The sequence below is a fragment of the Syngnathus floridae genome, chromosome 10 (assembly GCF_059516105.1).
Source record: "Syngnathus floridae isolate MCC-2025c chromosome 10, RoL_Sflo_1.0, whole genome shotgun sequence".
NCBI lineage: Eukaryota > Metazoa > Chordata > Actinopteri > Syngnathiformes > Syngnathidae > Syngnathus > Syngnathus floridae.
The window spans coordinates 2,352,959-2,366,421 of NC_142422.1; the positions used below are offsets into that span (position 1 = coordinate 2,352,959).

The 13,463-nt window shown below is 45.3% G+C and overlaps 1 protein-coding gene across 2 annotated transcripts in view; it reads right to left on the bottom strand.

Annotated features, from left to right (window-relative positions):
• Positions 1–13,463, bottom strand: part of thsd7ab (thrombospondin, type I, domain containing 7Ab) — a 45,818-nt gene that overhangs the window by 10,181 nt on the left and 22,174 nt on the right. For both annotated transcript variants that reach the window (XR_015861011.1, XM_088387906.1), the window contains exons 5-17: positions 13,345–13,413; positions 12,103–12,258; positions 11,448–11,651; positions 9,986–10,180; positions 9,196–9,430; positions 8,406–8,521; positions 7,467–7,602; positions 6,559–6,662; positions 5,205–5,399; positions 4,864–5,130; positions 2,396–2,575; positions 1,496–1,634; positions 1,171–1,324 (exon numbers count right to left, since the gene is read on the bottom strand). Coding sequence is in view for 1 of the 2 variants with exons in the window: in XM_088387906.1 (XP_088244032.1) it covers positions 1,171–1,324; positions 1,496–1,634; positions 2,396–2,575; positions 4,864–5,130; positions 5,205–5,399; positions 6,559–6,662; positions 7,467–7,602; positions 8,406–8,521; positions 9,196–9,430; positions 9,986–10,180; positions 11,448–11,651; positions 12,103–12,258; positions 13,345–13,413 (2,150 nt within the window). In the remaining variant the exon portion in view is untranslated. The remainder of the gene's footprint in view (positions 1–1,170; positions 1,325–1,495; positions 1,635–2,395; positions 2,576–4,863; positions 5,131–5,204; positions 5,400–6,558; positions 6,663–7,466; positions 7,603–8,405; positions 8,522–9,195; positions 9,431–9,985; positions 10,181–11,447; positions 11,652–12,102; positions 12,259–13,344; positions 13,414–13,463) is intronic.

Genomic DNA, 13,463 nt, shown 5'->3' on the forward strand with positions numbered 1-13,463 from the left:
CAGCTTGAAGAAACATGGAAGCTGTTGCGTGTGTTTTTTTTGAATTTCAAAAGGTCTGCTCGCAAACAAAAACATCAACTGCCAAACGAACTTACTAATCAACTAAAATACCAACTAACTGCTTCGACACCTGCCTTTGTCTCGTCTTCCGACTTGTTTTTGGGTTAACCCGCCGCCGCTATCTGACTCCCTTCACTTATTTCTGGGAACATCAAAATTTGAAAAGCCGACGCATTTCTTTCTTTTTCTGCTCTTGACTCAAGAACCCTACGGTCCAATTAGGCGCTGTGAATTGGAGAAGCGCGTTAACGGCACCGAGCATCGCCTCCTCCTGGGAAATGTTCCCGTATCCAACGAGGGCGCTTACGAGAACGACGAGCCGAATAGATTAGAGCCAAAATGGTCGCAAAGTTTCAAAGGGTGATGACGGTATCTGAGCGCAAGATTGATTGAGAAGGGAAGAAGAAGAAGAAGTCTTCCCCATCTCTTTGTGGAATGTTCCTCCAGGAGTTTCGGCTGCGCATGAACACATTTAATGACTCCGACGTCAACCTAAACCCAATCTAACCTTTTTGCCTATGCGAATAAAACATTGACTTTTTATCTTCATGTTATTAGTAGATTCTAGTTGGTTAATTACTTGGTTAGTTGTTTGTCAGTTCGTTAGATATTTGGTCTTTTTTTATAAGTTAGAATATTGTGTGTGGCAATATTGTAATATAAAATAGCGCCCCCTACAGGGCATTGTCACAAGGTTCTTTTTTTCCACTCAAAGGAGTCGTTTTACATTGGTGGAGGTCTCCACTGGACTGTAGCCATATTTAAGTTTTTAAGCCCATTTCTGAGGCCATTTTTTTTGATAACCTGCGTCCTTGGATTTAAGGATTAAGTGTTAAGACGTTTTGAGGATCTGCAGACACCTTGTACTCAGGGACGCTGCACTTACTAATGCGGTTACATTAACACCGCCGTGTGGGTTTTTGTGTAGCGTTGAGTGCGGTGTGTCATCAATCATCTCACCTCCCGGCTGAATACACCATCAAGTGTGTGTACCTGTGATGTATCAAGTACTCTTCCCGCAACATCTCACTGCACATGTCTTTTTGAAAAAAAAATAATAACTCACTCTTGACAAAAAGCACACGGCAGACAGATTTTGTGAGTTCTTACAAGGCTGCAGCGGGTCCAAGGACCCCAGTCGTTGAGGACGCAATCTTCAGGACAAGGCAGCCGGCTCTCCCGAGCCCCCAAGGGCATCTCCTCGGGGTCGCACAAGTAGTCCTCCACCGCTTCCGAGGGCCCATCGATGGTGTTGAGCATGCACCTGTCCACAATCATCTTATTTTAAACATCTCAAAAAGAATATAAAAGGAAGCCGACATTGAAATAAAATAACTGCAATGTTGAAGGGATCAATTAGTTTTAAGGTTGTCGAACACAAGGGCAAATAAAAAAAAAACATCGATTTAGGAGCAGTTCAGCTTGTGATGCCTACCGAACTTTTCTGGTCTGCACTCCTTCTCCACAGTTCTCCTTCAGGTCCACGTTGCTGACCTTCCATACACTCCAGGGCTCGGCTACCCAAACGTACTGGTTACAGTCGCTCTGGCACGGCACGACCTCGTATACCTGAGGACCCGACGCACGCTTCAATCAGTAGGCTTTTTATTAAAAAAAATAAAAATAATTGAAACTGTCATGGCGTTATTCATAAACACGATTAGAAGATGAGGAAAATTCATTACCTGAGCCTGGAGTAGTTGTCATCGTTCAAAAATTCAGTAGAGCAGGATTAAAAAGAGACACAAGAATTAATTAGCAAAATATTTATAAAGAGGACACAGCATCATTAATTTAATAAGGCACGGAATATCATCAGAACACACGCACGCACACACACGCACACGGTAGGCCTTTAAGGCTAACATTAGCATTATTAACATTAAGAGTGTGAAAGGTGGACACTTTCAGCACACTCGCCGCTCAGCAAAAAAAAAAAATTGTGCAGGAGCTGCAATAACCGCAGCAAGCTTCAGCTGATAACTCATTAATAATCAACTGCTCTCTCTGCACCGCTCGCGTCGTCACACTGTCATAAAAAGCACTCCACCGCTCGCTGGGAGTGAGGCCATTATTTTTGGAATCATTCGGGGGGGTTGTTACAATACAGAGGCAAATTAGAATTCTTGTGTGGCTTCGTTGTCATACCACACTGAATTAACATAGGATGTTAAAACTGAAATAGAAAAATATGTTTATAACTGAAGGTTTGTCAAAATGAAACTCCTCAACTCACGTCGACATAATTCCTTAGCTCCAAATGGCCACAAGATGGTGCCAAAGCCACACTTTGAATGCAAACGTTTCAATTCACCAAATCTCAAATATTCCCTCACCTGGTTGACGTGGTCCAGTTTGGGACAGGGTCTTCCCCCGTTGTAGGGTTTCTCCCGAAGCCACTTGGAGCGCACTTTGACGCCGCTGCCGCACGATTTACTGCAGCGTGACCAGTTGGACCACTCGCTCAATTTGCAGTCGGACGGGCAGGGGATGATGCACGCCTCCTCGATGTAACCTGTCGAGACAAAGCCCAAAAGTCATTACTCTTGATGTTTTTTTGTTTGTTTTAGGGCGCTGGAGCCTCTGCGTTGGCTGCTCATTCGAAGGCTGAGTCATGAAGTCGCTCAGGCTGTGCTGCGTAATCAGCCGTTGCTACAATCGACATGAATCTCGGAGAAATCATCCAAGCGTCGTAGCAACACCGGAAGCCCTTGTGGATCCGGGATGTATCGCCGGTGATAATCTGGGGTTAACCATATGCGTTGAACTCAGACTTTGAATGCCACTTCCCGTGAAGATCCTCATTTGAGCGGAACACCGAGATGTACCGCAGATGAGCTCCCCGTGGAGACTGCTGATATACTTCCTGAACATGAGCATCCTGCCCTCATTTTCATTTCCACATCTACGCTGCCTCTTTTTATGTACAGTACGGCAAGCCCAGCGGAGCGTGCGTTTGTGCGCTATTGTAAATCACGTGTCTCATCTCCACACCGTGTATATAGAATCTCCAGGGCCAACCACCTGTTGGGCGCATTAAATCTTCTGCGTCATGGTGACTCGTCGCCACTCAAGAGCGTAGGAGAAGACAGCCAGCAGAGCGCCACGAGAGAATACGTTGCGTTTTATTGCGAGGATCCGTTATGAAAATGTGAATTTGGTTTTTGGGTTCAAAATGGAAATTCTGGTTTTTGAGACAAAATGGTGGGCTATTAAATGAGTCAAAATGGTCTTGGGTATCTAACAAAGACAAACAAGCAAAACATTTGAGACACCTAAGATACTTTACCAAATGTACCAAGATAAGAAAAGGCAGAAACATGACCTTTGGCGGAAAGAGGTAAATTCACATTGAAGCTGGGGATTTACTTTGATGTAAGCATTATAGCGATTTTTTTTGGGGGCGGGAGGGTTGTTTGTTCTCTGTGCTGGCAAAAGGCATGTCAGAATAAAGGTTTCATTGTTCCCACCGGGCACTCAGAGTGAAAAGGTTTTGATTTGTTTCGTTATTCGTAACATTGTTAGTTTTCTGGCTGTTTGTACACCTTTCTGCTTTTTTATTATTATTATTTTTTTTTGGGCGAGTCAGGGGTCTCAAACTCAATTTATGTGGGGGCTTCTCGAAAGAGTCTGGGTGTTTATTCAACAAAAAAATGTAAGTAGTTTAAAATAAATTAATTAAAAAATTAATAAAATAAAAAAAAAATCTTTATGAATGAAAATTCAGAATGTTACGGTTTTGTTTCCTGAAAAGGAGTGGTCACGAGAATAACAGGGCTTATGTTTTCACGTGAAAGAGATCAAGTGATACTTGAGAGCAGGACTTGCTGCCTCATCAACTTATCGATTTTGCTAATCGAAGGCGGAACAACACATTGTACTCCCCCGGCCGGCCGGGTCTGCGGAAAAACAACGGGGTATTGAAAATCTGACTAAAGCTGACTAAAACACAAGCGAAAAGATCACGACAAAAGTCAACAAACTGATTGTGTTGTTCATCTTACTCAGCAAATTGAATCTTTTGGTATTAAAGACAATTTACCAGTCACCCGTGAACCCAATGTGAACAAAAAATAAACTTTGAGATATTCAACGAATCCACGTCTTATAAACGTCTGTTTTTGTTGCGTTCATATGATTCAAATGTCTGACACGTTCACTTTGGTGGCAATTTCCCAACCAGTCTCCAGAATTCTCCGCTTGAAGTATTCCCCATCCCAGATAAGAGCTGACAAGTCGGACGGGAAGGACGCCGACGGAGCGCGGCGGAAATAGGAGGCCTGCTAAATTGTCAAACAAAAAAAGCCCTTCGCCTCCGTTAAGCCTTTCTCCGACCTTGAGTTATCGTGACAGTAGCAGCAATAAGATACAGCCCCGGTCCAAAAATTAGGTACCCCTAAATCCTTTGTGACTGCATGATCGAATGTTTTGTGTTCAATAATATAAGCGGGCAAAGTAAACATGAAAATATAGTTGTCGATGACGTATTATGTTTTTATAAACAATTTCATCGGCGCCGACAAATGGATGCCGTCTGGGGGAGAAAAAAAAATAATCCAGGAAGTTGTTCAAAAGCATATAAACAGATTATAATCGGAGGCTGATGCTTGAGAAAGCTGACGTGTAACGTTGTGCTAACAAAATAGAAACAAATCTTTCAACAAATACAAGATCTAAGACTGCGAGCGCGGCAAGTGTGTCGGCGCCGATTCAATTTGTGTGCAACAAAATGCGTTGGTGGGGAAAAACAAAAGGTGCCAGAGACAAAAACATCATCCAAGAAACACACAACAGATGTCTTACCGTGACTGTTGCATCTCGCCGTCTCCACCAAGCGTCCGTCTTGGTCGTAGCAGACCATGGCCTGATATCGGTAGCCCTGTCCGCACTCCTTGACGTCGCCAGTCACCTTGAGACCCAAAGCGCTTTCGGCTCGGCCGCCCTCGGGTAGGATGCAGTCGGACCAGTTGCCCACCGGCTGGGCGTTGTACTTGTCGCACGGGCAGTACTGCGTCTCGCTAAGAGGGTACATCTGCGTGTTCTTGCATTTGTCCTTCTTCTTGCTTCTCCCTTTTGGGTGCACACAAGGCGGAACTGTTTTACGTTTGACGACTTAACGACTTAACCGGTTAAAGGAGGCATACCGATTAAGGCCCTCTTCCGGGTGCGCACCCCCACGCAGTCGGCCGAGCAGGACGAGAACTTGGACCAGTTGCTGAGCTGGCAGTCGTCCTGACAGGGCAGCTGGCAGCGCTGGGTCAGGGCGGGCATGCTGCGGCCCAGCTGCAGACACTCGCTCACGTCCACCTGCGTTCCGTCTAGCTGCCGACACGACACGGCTGGATGCACCCCGAAAAAATAATCGATTACTTTTTGGTATATTTTAGCGAGACCAGAATCAGATCAAATTCAATGAATGCAAAGTGAGTTGATTTATGGCGCATGTTCTCAGCCCACACGGCGAGGACTGGCGGAGGACTCTGGAGGAGAGAGGACAAGGTGAGCGAGAGTATCGGAAGCCTCGACGGCCGCGGGGCTCCTTCTCGAGTGGACGCCGGCGTACCCGAGAGAGCCTTTGGACGCCGGACGCCTCTCAGCGGTCACAAAGGGCGACTTAAAAGTTAATGAAAACAGAGCGATGGCCGTTAGAAAAGCCCTCCGGTGGCGCGCTGCGTTCAATAAAAGCGGCGAGTCGTGTTGCGGGGATATTTCGTTGACAGATCAATCTTTAGGCCCGTTGGCTGTGTGCGCACGTTTTGGAGGTCAGCTTTTATCTGCTCGCCTCAGGAGAGTTTTGTCTCTTGTCTGTTTCAAGGTAACAATGTGGGGGAAGCGACGTAGCTGTGCTGCCAAATTACTCCAAAGATTCACCGAGTGCGCAACCTCCAAAGTGCCGGTCGACTTAACGTAGCGTCGATGAAACTGTCACCCTGGTAAAATCTTTACTGACCAGCCGGGCCATGTTTTAAGTCACACTGAACGCTCGGACAGTCCCCAATGAATTAAGAGTAAATCATTTTTGTACAGTAGATTATATAGCTTTTTGTAAACATGAGAAATAAGGAATCATTTTTCACACCAAATATGTAAAAGTAAAGTCATCAATGTAAAAGTGTCAGAGACAATTTCGAGTCTTCCACAAACTCGGGATTTTCCTGGAAAATCAACAAAATACGAAGCTGAGATAAAGTGCGTGCTTTTGTAAGCTTCAAAGTCAATTTATCCTTGAACGAGCCAATGTGAGGTTCTCCCGCTGCATCCATTTTGAGAGTGAAAGTCTTTTTTTTTTTTTGTCACACTAATGAAATCCAGACCGTGCAATATATAATATAAGCACTCCTAGCAGGGGCAAGAACATAATGAAATTGATCATTGGGCGTGACCCCTTTAAATTGAATTTTTATGCAAGGCGTGGAGGATTCCACACCCCACCCAGCCATTATCACGCCTTGTAAAGAAACAAGATGACGTTCAACGTCGAGATCTCAGCGTATGTACCTCGCGTTTGCAGTCCTGGCCCGCAATTCTCCTGAGCGCCGGGTCGGTCCTGCCTGAGGAACCAGGGAACCAGCTGGCACTTTCTCCACTTGTGGGACTTCCACCTGGAAGGCATCATAACATGCATAGTCAAGGTCATTGGCGACAGAGAAAAAAGAATATAGTGTTACATAATCTGTCTACATGTGTTGCTGCACCATTTGTACTGCCCAGAATGCTTGAAGCAATCATTGGTGATTCTCAACTGGTGGATTGGGATCCAAAAGTGGATTGCGGAGCCATTTTGAGTGCTCCACAAACAGTTGGTAATCATTTCCAGGAACTAGTAACAAAACCGCTAAGTGTGCCTCATGGAGTTTCTCATTGTACATGAGCATGAAGGATTGTTTTAAAAATACTTTTGTTTTTGTTGACTTTGAAGTTGAGTCACCTGCCAGGGGCAATCAACAGCTCCCCCCAAAAAACCTCCCAATTGCATCAGTGATATCTCAAGAGTCTAATTCTATTTGCATTCAATTCACTGGAAATAGAAACTGTACTGAGGTGAACAGATTGGGAAAATGCCTTGTGACAAGATTTGGGGCCATCAAAAACAAGCCATCTCCGTGTTTATTAGCGGCATCCTGGAGCGAGCGCGCAAAAACAAACCAAATCAGGCAGGCCTAATAATCAAAGGCGCGCTCCGCGAGATTGTAACTTAATTAGTCATCTTGACACACGTCCCTTTGCACACCTCGCTTTTGTTTACACCCAAACATCACACGTAACAAGGTGCCATGCTTCTAATAAGCCACACTCACACAGACACACACGCTGAGGTTTATTTCCAGAAGATGTGCGAATCGTATTTGCATCTTTAATCACCATAACCTACATTTGCAAGCACGCTGTGAGTTCAAGTTGTTTACCTGAAGCCGGGACACGTTTGCGGCGGCTGGCATTCTCGCTCCTCCTCCAGCACTTCGGGGCATTCCTGACCTCCGTTGGAAGGCGCTTGGATGACCAGACGCTTTCTGTATTGTTTGGTTTTCACGGCGTTACCAGCTGGGGGAAACGAGATACGTGATGAGAAGGATGTCAAACTTCGGGAAAAATCTGAAGAGCTGATTCGGAGCTGCAAAACTAACGAGACAAGTGTCAGGATAAAAATGGCGACTAATGAGCTAAATTTAGCTTCACGAGTAAACAGCGTGACAAAACATTCGCATCCTCTTTGCAAAAGCAGAACATCCTCGATCTCTTAATATATACATTCAGGGGTACTTCATAAATCGGCAGGTGTGCCCACGTTTATCGACCAAGACGGAGCGGTGTCCAATTAAAATGCAAACGTTATCGACACCGTGAGATGGTCGACGTGGGCGATAACGAGTGTTTGTCTGACCTCAACCAAAGCTTCTTTGCCTCGGACAGCGCGGGAACATCAACGACATCTTTGCTGACACGCGGCGAGGAAAAATAAGTTCATTCAGAGGTCGGCGATCTGTCAAATTAATTAGTCGTAAGGGAGTGTCGGTGCGTGGCGTTGGCTGGCTAATGAATCAGTACTGTATACATACTATATATATTTTCATGAAAAGATACATTTTAAATGAACATATTGGATGTGTTTAAAAAAAACAATTTTACGTAAACATTTTTTGTCAAAATTGAAGACTAGAGTTCAGTGACCCTCTCGCACAAAGCCTCTCATCGTCAAATGAAAGCAAAATGTCCTGGAATGGAACATACGGAGAGAGAAAAAAAAAAAAAAATCAATGCTGCCTGTTTTCCAGCTATACGAATGAGTCATCATGAGCAAAGTAATTTGAGGACTGAAAGCATTTGTTTTGTTTGTCTCGATTTACCTGCGTCACAGGTATCAGGGCAGGACGTCCAATCGCTGAAAGGGGTCATGATGCAATCTTTCCTGCAGGGCAGCTGACAAGGACGCACCGTGCTGGGCCGAGGAGCGTCCGGACACCTGCGCACAGCCGTGGATGGGACACACTTAAAAAAAAAAATCAAGGCTTGAAACGAAATGGCTCCCCTTTCTTGACAGCAAAAGAGTGACAACAGGCAAGAAAGAATACTAAAATAAGTACTGTACATATTTTCATATTTTTTGTCCCTAAATGACAGATTTTCTGTTTTCAGTCTTCTTTGGCGCAGTCATTGAGTCCTTGGAGCGAAAGCAGAAATATTTATCAGCATCTGTCTGCTGATTAAATTGCCTTTAAGTATCAATGCGGCTTAATTATTGTCATTATCATCACTGACAAGTGGCAGCAGTTAATTAGGCTTCCTGGAAAGCGCGCATTTGATTTTTATTTACCCAAGCGTGGCTGTGAAGGCGAGATACCACTCGGGAGAGCTCAAAGTCTGTCATCTTTGTTTAGAAAAAAATTTTTTTTTTTACTAGTTTTTTTCCGCTCGCCTGCAAATTATTCAGCCCCGATTCACTAGAAGCATCTGTCTCTCAAGCACCACATCCGTCTTGCTTGTTTTGTCATCTAAATGGTGCACTAATGTGCACAATGTGTTTTTCAATTTTCATATTTGCCTACCAGACAGCGCTGCTCGCCCCCCCCCAATTCAAAACCCCTTCCGTAAGTGTCTAACTCGAGTCTAACTGGAGCAGAAGCAAAGCGAACGTACTTTTTGGGGGGCACCTGTCCCACGTTGACACGCACGCACATGACTTTTCTCGTCTGGAGCCCCTTGGAGCAGGTCTCAAAGCCCGCCCCCGCCGAGGTGGCGTTGAGGGACGCGGACGAGGGGTCCTCGGTGCAGGGCCCCCATGGACCCGTTTGCCAGTGGTACACGGTGCAGGCGTGCTCGTTGCAGTTGCGGACCTCCTGCAGCGAGCTGATGTTGGGGCACATGGCGCCACCTTGGGACGAGACACAGTTAAGTTTGACAGACTGGAGCAGGCTGCTATCTCGTGAAGCCCCGCCCCATTTATCACGAGGGATTACTTTATCACGAGAAACATTTTTTTCTATAGTTCTTCCCCTCCCACACGCTGTCCACAAATCTAGAACCATTCCAAGACATCCACAACTATTTCGAGCAAAATTTACCCAAAATCTCTGGAAATTTTGGTACCCGTGAAAGACCTTGGAGCAAAGAAACAGTGTCAATTAATCCAGTAACAAACTATAAAAACAAATCCAGGCTTCTATGAACCAAAACATTTGTCAAACTCACGACCATATTTGGGGGAAGTGCTAACGTGCTAAGCAAGCTAACTAGAGGTTTCAAACTAGTCTGCCTCCGTTACCCTCCATGACTGTGATCCAGGCCACAACCATGGCGGTGACTGCGTGTGAGGACACACAAGACACACTTGTAACCGGCGAGGACAAACAAAGTGATGTCACAGCCGAGTCCTAGAAGGTTTGCGATATTATGAACCAAAATGAAACTGAAATTTTCTACAACTCACCTTCACCGGCGTTGTAAGCCAGAATGGAGCGCGTCCTCATCTGCTTTCCCTCCACGGTCTTGCTGGAGCAGGTCTGCGAGCAGGTGGACCACGGCGTCCAGTCGCTCAGCACGCAGTCCCTGGAGCAAGGCACCTGGCAGGCCACGGGATCCGGAGGCGGCGTGGACGAGCACAGGCTCTCGTCCACCGGCTTTCCTGAACACCAACGTGACATTGTCATGGCAGGTCCGAGCAGTAAAATAAAAATACTATTTTTGTCCAAAATGTTTTCAAATATATTTTTGCATTGCTTATCTCTGTCTGTGTTTCATTTCATATTTATTGCTTACAATGAGATGATTTTACATTTTTTAATAAATTAAAATAGTGTTTAGCTAGCATATTTAGCATCGTTAGCGTTAATGATTCCTTATAGCGGACCAGCAGTGGTGATTCAAAGAACTTCACAAGAGTGGAGCATATTGACACGACATCTGATTTCGACCTTGTTTACGGATTACATTTTTCATATGGATTTAGCCGCCACCACTTGAGTGGCACCGCCCGCATATGGAATAAAATCAAAATGGTAAATCCATGTGGAATTTACACTGGGGAGCCTATGAATTATTAATAAAGCTGATATAACCGTGACATATCTGTGAAGCCACCATATGAGGAAGTGGGAGAAAATCTATTTATTTATACGGACTCTGGCGAGTCCGTTATGCTTCTGCCATGTAGACCGCACGCCTCACCTCCGCCGAATTATACGCGAAGGAGGGAGTGGGGGAGCGGCTTCGATTGGACGTAAACACCAAAGAGAATGTAGAATTTTAGCCCTTGGAAATTTCATGCAGATGCGTATCACTCAAGAGTGAAAAATCTCCGCAAGACAAGGAGACCGTCTCTATTTTTAATGAACAACCTTCACTTGTTGCCCGCGTGACCTTTTCTCTCTCAGAGGAAGGTGTGTTGGGGGGGGAAAAAAAATCAGAAGAATAAGAAAATCCATTTTCATCCGGATCGGAGGCGGGCAGTTCAATCATTGCGGTTTGTCTCGGTACCGGAGGCATCAAGGACCGATCGGTTCACGTGACGGGTGCTAACATTTGCAAGAGAATGCCACCGGTGGTGGTGATTCTTTCACGAGACGAAATAAAACAAAATGGCCATCAAACGATATAAAACGTAAAAAAAAATGTAGTGATGAAAGTCACAAGGAGCGAGATGCACTTAGAGGACGATTTGATTTAGTAGTAAAGTTAATTGCTCGTGGAAGGGAGGAGGTACGAGTCAGCGTTACGGCGGGGCGGCCGGTCGAGGAAACTGTTGTGTCATGCATAAAGATCATCAAAGCGAGGAAGACTTTTTCATGACAGGAAGTGCCGCGCTCATTTTTTAGAGCTCGTTCAGCGTCGTGGAAGAAAAACTTTCCCGAAGCAATTAGCTGTCACTCACACGTCCCGAAAAAAGATTTTACCGTTGCTGTCGATGCAGCGGACCCGAGCGAGCTGCGTTCCGGGCCCGCACGGCTTCTGCTCGACGGGAACGCATCGCTCCAGGCCCACCAGTTGCCAATCGTAGCAGCTGGGCTGGTCGCAGGGTAGCGCCTCCACCAGGTGGGGGCAGTTGGAGGGGCCGCCCGTGGGCTCGTTTGTTATCCGGCGCCGTCGGAGTTTGAACCCTGCGACACGGGGGGGGGGGGAAGACGAGAACACGTGTGACCGTAATGGTATGGTTCTCATCCATCTTTTACCAACATTATCATCATCAACTATTCAGTGCACTCCGAAGCTGGAGAAGGATTAAAATTCCATGACGCTCCATCATAAATTTGCATTTTTGTGGGATTCTTGGAGATTTTTTCCGAGACCATTTTAGCTGTATAAGGCTTTCCCGTTGTCCGTCTGCGTTATGAAGATTGCATGTTAATTTTCAATAAAGTTTATTACAGTAGCATAAGTCAAGTGCGGAAGGCTTTTAGCACACTGTAAAAAGTGACCAATAAATCTTTTACGAGCAAGGATCCTGCTGGCTACGTCTTCTTGCGAGAAAAAAGGAATGTGGTACGCAAGCTTATGCTAGAGTAGCCACATGCTGCTTCACCAAGCGTAGCTGGATGTCCGGTGTGTTACCTTTTTTAGCCGACGGGTCGTCGCAGGACTCAAAGGTGCACGGCCCCCAGGCACCCCAGGGGGACACTTGGCATTCTACAGGACAGCTCAACTGGCACAGTTGTGAGCGATCGGGAACGGAACCGCCACACAGACTGTTTTCCACCGGACGAGCTGCTGTGGGGGTTTAATCAAATCACTTAGACAGATGTGTGTGTGTCATTCATTTATAATTGCATTAAAATAAAACTGAAAATTGTGCTATCCTGTTTAGACCTGTATTTTGTATTTAGTCTTTCGTGTCACTTTATTTTGAGAAAACGAGAGAATTAAGAGTAAGAGTGGGAGCCTGAAGAAGGGAAATTTTGATTAGAAGGAAGAATGGAAAAAGAGAAGGTGTAAAAGGAGTACAAGGAAGAAGCGAAGAAACAGATTTTGATGGACTTTAAATTGTACTGTTGTTAAAAATGCCCGTCTCCATTTTGCTCTCACGTCGAGCGATTAATATTACCACCCACAAAAAAAAAAAAATACAGAAAACTACAACTCGTGTGCCGGCAAGACGTGCAGAAGCTTAAAAATCACAAGAGCTGAATCACAAATCCTCAGCGCAGAAGTCAAGTGGGGGCTTTTGAAATGCAAAGAGGCCAATAGCGCTTATAAATAATTCCACTGGTAAACACGCACACACACACACGCGCGCATGTTAAACGACGGCTCGCGGAGCCCCCGTTAATCCACGCCTCGTTAGGAAAATACACCTAACGAGTGCCCTCTTTGTTTCTTCCTGTGTTGACGGACAGATCTGAAGACTCATTTGCATACGGTTTTAGCCGGCGGTGGGCGGTGCGTTTGGTGCGTGGGCCTTCAGTAAAGTCTTAACCCGACTTAATCCAATGGTTAAAACCGCCGCAATCACGTTAAGCAATTATTAAAAAACATCAATACGCGAGAAGAAAGCAATATAATAGTACTCGCCTGTGCCAAAAACATCACAATCAATATTTAGCACAATACATGAATTTTTTATTGGATTTTTTTGCGGAAAGCTGGAACAGATTAACAACATTTCCATTCATTTAAATGGGGAAAGGCGATTTGATGATTGGCTTGAAAAAGTCACGTGAAAAAGCAATGGGGTTTTTTTTCCGTGCTTAGCCCAAAGCAATAAAAACATTGCTTTTCTGCCAAGAGGAGTAAAGAGGGAAGTGGCTAAAGGAGGAAGAGGAGGATTGAGAGAAATATTTGAGGGAGACGACCTACCTGTGATGTGAAAGGAGACAGAAATGAGTGGGGGTACACTAGGCTTCTGTTGTCTTTGGGTTTGACCCGCTGCAATAACAGGGAGGACAAATAGCGCTAATTAACTACGAGCTAGGCTA